Source organism: Schistocerca cancellata, chromosome 11 (genome assembly GCF_023864275.1).
Source record: "Schistocerca cancellata isolate TAMUIC-IGC-003103 chromosome 11, iqSchCanc2.1, whole genome shotgun sequence".
NCBI lineage: Eukaryota > Metazoa > Arthropoda > Insecta > Orthoptera > Acrididae > Schistocerca > Schistocerca cancellata.
The window spans coordinates 123,381,293-123,387,584 of record NC_064636.1 but is presented as its reverse complement, the minus strand read 5'-3'; the positions used below and the strand labels follow the sequence as shown (position 1 = coordinate 123,387,584).

General features: G+C 43.0%; 1 protein-coding gene across 1 annotated transcript; it reads left to right on the top strand.

The window, feature by feature from the left end:
• Positions 1-3,167: 3,167 nt before the first annotated feature.
• LOC126108317 (GA-binding protein subunit beta-1-like) lies at positions 3,168-3,662 on the top strand. Its single transcript, XM_049913537.1, has one exon. It carries the CDS (start codon positions 3,168-3,170, stop codon positions 3,660-3,662), a length of 495 nt encoding a protein of 164 aa, XP_049769494.1.
• Positions 3,663-6,292: the final 2,630 nt, after the last annotated feature.

Sequence of the window (6,292 nt, the reverse complement as noted above, 5' to 3'; positions counted from 1 at the left end):
TCCACAAAATCTGTTGTACAGCAGCAGGAAAGTTCTTGCACTGGAAGTGATAGTGAGTCAACCAGCTGATAATAAAGTGTGCACTAATAGAAATAATATGGAGTGAGGTGACTCTTACAATGTCCCTAATCCTAATCAGCTTGCATCAGGTTCCTTACAATAGGAGTAGTGACAGCCAAATGTCTGAATGTGGATAATCTTGGTTGTTCTGTAGTAAAGTGTACAAGTGCACTCCTTTCTATTTTGTTGGACTCTTTGAATCTCTAGACATGACTTTGACCTCTCTAAGTAGCATTATTCCGAGAATTCCTCATCTAACTGTGGGTATGTGTGAACCGATGCACAAACCAGGAGCTGGCAAAGGGAAGTACCTCGCCAAAGTCCAAGCATAGTGTAGCACTGTGTGCATCAAAACCACAAAAAAAAAAAATTGTTCAAATGTGTGTGAAATCTTATCGGACTTAACTGCTAAGGTCATCAGTGCCTAAGCTTACACACTACTTAATCTAAATCATCCTAAGGACGAACACGCAAACCCATGCCCGAGGGAGGACTCGAACCTCTGCTGGGACCAGCTTGACACTCCATGACTGCAGCGCCTAAGACCGCTCGGCTATTCCCGGGTGGCTGAAAACCACATACTTGCTGTTAGCGATTTTATGGTAATTCAGAATTTTCATTTGCTACTTCTTCATTCCATAGGAGAGATCAAGGAGAGTCTCACACATCTGTCAGAGTATTAAGATTTATTTTGAGTATGTGAACTCTATGATTTTATTGTTTGTAGAAAAAGAGGGCGAGTGCTGCATCGACTGATGGAAATTGGTTTTATCAGCCGTAACATCTTACTTGGCGGAAAGAGAGAAGTTACTTGTTTTTAATTTTCTTTAACATATAAAAAATTTTGCTGCACATCTTAGCCACATTATAGTGATGCTGTCACATGTGAATGAAATGGTGTGCAGGCATACATCATCGTTGTGAGGTCAACAGTGTGTCAGGAAACTGGAGTTCATTTGGATCAATATTTCGGATTGCAATGTACATCCACATCTACATTTATATATATACTCCGCTAACCACCAAGCGGTGTCTGCGGAGTGCACAATTCGCGGCAAAGTCATATTCCCCCCCCCCCTCCACTGTTCCACTCGCCGATCGCACGAGGGATCTTCCAGTACTGTGTAACGCTCCTCTGTTGCAATTATCTCTGATAGAGGATGAATAAGAATGGTGCTATATTTGTAGCATAGTCAACATATAATCTTACAGGGATACTGTCTGGGCCAGTGCCTTCCTGGCGTCTAAGGATCTTAACTGTTTTACAATCCCATCTACACTAAACACTATGTCAGCCATCCCTGCGTTTGTTTGATAGTTGAAAGGGGGAAAGGTGCTGCAGTCCTCTACCGAAACGAGTTTTTGAAAGCTATGTTTAGAATTTCGGCCTTCTGTGTACCATCATCCATTACATTAGCTGTACTGTCAGCAAGAGAAGATATTGAATTATTTGTGGCTTTATAGATTTTACACACGACCAAAATTTTTTGGTATTGTTTTTAGAATCTGCAGATGAAATATTTTCAAATTCGTTAAAAGAATCTCTCATTGATCTTTTGACAGCTACTTTCATTTCACATAATTTCTGTTGGTCAGTGGGGCAGTGACTACGTTAAAAAGGACTGTGCAAAATTCTTTGCTTTCTCAGCAACTTCCTAATTTGTATGTAGCACCAAGGTGGAGCCTTTCCCTCCCCTACATATCTGCTAGGCACACACTTCTCTAGCACGTGGTGGACAGTACCTTTAAATTCTGACCAAAGATGCTCAATGTCTTTGTGCCCCACGGCGAAAGCTTGGAGCTGACTATGAAGATATTCATCGATGACACTTATTTGCGTTCTCAAACAAGAAACCTCTACGCTGTTTCTTTACCTTTTTTGTAACATCCAATGACGTAGAAGCCACAACGACAATATGGTCGCTAACGCCTTCTTCTAGATTAACTTCAGGTCTGTAGATGAAGCATTAATTTTGTCTCATAAACTACAGGCTTCTCAGCTGCTTTCTGGTGAACTGCACCGACAAGAACATGGGTTAAGAATGTGTAAGTGTGTGTGTGTTTGTGTGTGAGTGAGAGTGAGTGACTGCATGTGTGCATGTGTATCTGTGTGTGTGCTGAATGCATGTGTGCTTCCTCGTTACTGTGCAGTCGTGTTTATCTGTGCATGTGGACTCATGTGCATGTGCCATCACATGTGTTTGTGTGTAGGGACAAGAGAATCGAATTAGTGTCATAACCATACCTGAAATATTTCATCTAAAAGGTATGCTGGTAAATTTTAGCTTTCTCTAATAGAATGAAGGCTTTCACGGCAGGTGTTGTCATCACTTAATATTTCTGGGCTGAGATGCCATGGTCCATACATAAGACACTCTCCCCTGACGTTTCGCCTTCGACTGCAGAAGGCATCCACCGAGGACAATCGGCGAACTGCCAACTGGGCAGTTCCCCGATTGTTCTTGGAGGATGCCTTCCGCAGTCGAAGGCGAAACGTCAGGAGAGAGTCTTATGTACGGACCACAGCATCTCAGCCTGGACATGTTAAGTGATTTAGCTTTCTCTGTTTGAAGGGGCTGTGTCAGTAAATTTTCTAGTAAATAGATTCAAAATTTTTTCTCCCACAATAGGAGATTTTATTAAAGTTGATTTAAATACGGGAATAAGTGATTTTTTAGTTGCAATTGCTAGTATTAGGATGATTTGCTGAGTATATAGGACAAGTAGAGTCCGTGTTAATCATCTTTTTCAGTGAAGTGCAAACACTGATTAACAATAGCATCCTGAGCTCATATGAATTCACAATCAGGAATCTATGTGGCAAAATGTAACGTCTGAATTTGTGGAGTGATTGAATGTAAGACTTTCTTATGGTGAGTGAGTGAAACTTTGTGAAGATGATGCAATTTTACATCTGTACTTCAATGGAGAGGCACTTTTCCACTATTCTGTATTATATGATAGAGGGGGAAAATTTGAAGATTCATTAGTTTTCACTGTTCTGAAATTTTTTTAGAACTGGTCGTTATAGTTTACCTCATAAACAGTGTATATATGGAGAAAAATACGAGAACTTCTCTGTTTCTTGCAGGACCCTTCCTGCACAGATGAACAGCAGGGGGCTGCTCCAGTCAGCTACACGGGGGTCAATGGAGGAAGTGCAGGTGCTGCTTGGGGCTGGTGCTGATGTGGCGCACAGAGGATGGACCATGTGGACCGCTCTACATTATGCAGCGAAGCAGGGACATGCTGATATTGTGAGGTGTCTGATCGGGAATGGGGCAGAAGTGGATGCCAGGACCGATGTGAGGCAGACGCCTCTACATTTGGCTGCATGGAAAGGCCATGCGGCAGTGGTGCGGCTGCTGGCGGCGTCCTCGGCCGACGTCGATGCCAAGGATCAGTGGGGTAGGACGCCTCTGCACTGGGCGGCACCCTACGGCAACGCAGAGGCGGCGAAGACGCTGCTGGAAGCAGGGGCCGATAGGGACGCCAAGGAGGACGCAGGGAACACCGCACTGGACTTAGCAAGAGTGAACAAGCGACAATGGATAGTAGAAATCCTTTCTAGTATTCCAACAAACGATTGTGATGTGAACTAAATAAAACTTTGATACTTGATTTTTCCTTCTCTTTATAATAAAATATGCAAAATGTTAAATCAGCAGTCATTCTTTGTAACTGTATTTTCGATCTACATCTAAATACTCCACTAACATCAGAACAAGAGGCCGATTCAGGTGGCCCAGTGGTTAGCACACTGGCCTCAAACTGGGAGGACGATGGTTCAATCCCCCGTCCGGTGTTCCTGATTTAGGTTTTCTGTGATTTCCCTAAATTGTTCAGGCAAATTCTGGGATGGTTCGTTTGACAGGGCACAGCCGACTTTCTTCCTCATCATCCCCTAATCTGACAAGACCAATGACCTCGCTCTTTGGTCTCTTCCCTCAAATCAACCCTAACCAACTCAGACAAGATTAACAACGTAAGATATTTACAAAGTAATGCAAGTCGTCAGAAGCAAGATTCCATTCTCGAAAACAAGAGAATCCGAGAAATACACCAGGTCTCTACAATACATAATTACTGAAGAGTACTTGATAGGAGCAGCAAAGGTGCTACGTGAAACTGCTGTGAATTTCACAATATACATATTACTGCCATGCAAGCAGTACACTTAGAAAGGAATTTTCTTGTGTCTCTACTGGGCAGATAGTCAAATAATTTGTGCCCATAGTTACAATGTCATATTATTAGACGTACTCACACTACATTAATTCAGATGCCACACAGAATTTATTGGTGTGCCTGCAGTACAGATAAACACATCAAAAAATGTATGCATCACCACAGTTCCAATAGTTCCATAACTAGTAAAGAAAATTGGAATAGAGATCAAAATAGACATCATTTCCGCCCATTGTATTGTTCATGAAAACGGCACATTGCATGTTGTACCATCATAGAGCGAGACCTTCGGAGGTGGTGGTCCAGACTGGTGTACATCCCAGTACCTCTCATACCCAGTCGCAAGTCCTGTTGCATTGATGCATGCATGTATTTGTCGTGGAAAAGAATCCACAAGTTCATCAAGGCACTGTTGGTCCTGATTGTCCCACTCCTCAATGGCGATTCACTGTAGATCCCTTAGAGTGGTTTATGGGTTACGTCGTCAGTATTCAGCCCTTTCCAGTCTGTCCCAGGCGTGTCCGACAAGGATCATATCTGGAGAATATGCTGGCCACTCGATGTCGTTATACTGAAGGAAGTCGTTCACAAGATGTGCACGATGGGGGAGCAAATTTTCGTCCATGAAGACGAATGTCTCGCCAAAATGCTGCAAATATGAATGCACTATAGGTTGGGGATGGCATTCACATATTGTACAGCTGTTATAGCGCCTTCCATGGCCACCTGTGGCATGTACGTCGGCCCCACATAATGCCACCCCAAAACAGTAGGGAACCTCCATCTTGCTGCACTTATTGGACAGAATGTCTAAACCGTTCAGCCTGGCCAGGTTGCTTCCAAACACGTCTCTGACGATTGTCTGGTTTAAGGCACATGTGGCACTCATCGGTGATAAGAACCTTATGCCAATCCTGAGTGGTCCATTCGGCATGTTGTTGGGCCCATCTGTTCCGTGCTGTATGGTGTTGTGGCTGCAAAGATGGACCTCGCCATGGATGTTGGGAGTGGAGTTGCGCATCATGCAGCCTATTGTGCACAACATCATGTGGCTACATGAAAAGCATTATTCGACATGGTAGTGATGCTGTCAGGGTGTCTCCGAGCCATAATCCATAGGTAGCGGTCATCCACTGCAGCATGCTGTATATCTGCAATTTCTTTTCTATCATTAATTTCCAAATGAAGTTTATTGTTAACATCCTTAACATTCTGAATGGTGCTGTGCGTCTCCAATCCAATCAGTGCAATACTCCACATCCTGTAATACAGACGATCGTTATTTTAAAGTCAGATTATATTTCCACAGAACCTCAACTGATGAGTGGATGTTTAACACACATATATATCCTTCTTGGTGAAAAGTAGTGGGAACATGATTCACAGATGCCCACACAGGTATTAATATCTTGGTATCGATGAAGATTGTAGAGCAAACGTCTTCTGTTTGTGAAGTATCGTTGCAATTCTTCTGATGGCTGCAACTCTCCAAAGTAGTATTAGTAGACATTATTTCTAATTTCTTAGCATATGCCACCCACTTGCTTCCTGGGCCTGGTAATATCTACCTTCACATTTCCACATTATCTTAAATTCCACATAATTTTTGGTAAAATATACCGCATGAACACACCACAGAATCTAGGAACCCTGAATTTTTTCTTAACAAACCTGAGAAGATTTGAATTTGTAAGCACCATGTCTAGTAGGATGGCTAATGAGCCTTATTTCAATTTATGAAGAGCCCTAATGCTTCCTTATATGGTTTCCGGTCTGGTCCATATCTGATGGCTGCCACTTCCATCATGTACTTATGTCTCATGGGGGTTCTGTGCGTTCTTTACTGTTCTGGCAATAGCTGCAGCAGCACCAGCCAGTGAAATTAACGCTGAGAGACCTGAGTGGACAGAAATGCAGGAATTAGGAAGGGGATAACACCTCCTGATGTCTTAGGTATCAGTAGAACACTGGGGCTCTAACCAGTCCTTTATGGTTCAGGGCGCTTTTCGCTGCACACATTGCTGGCAGGATACTGTTCTTGAAC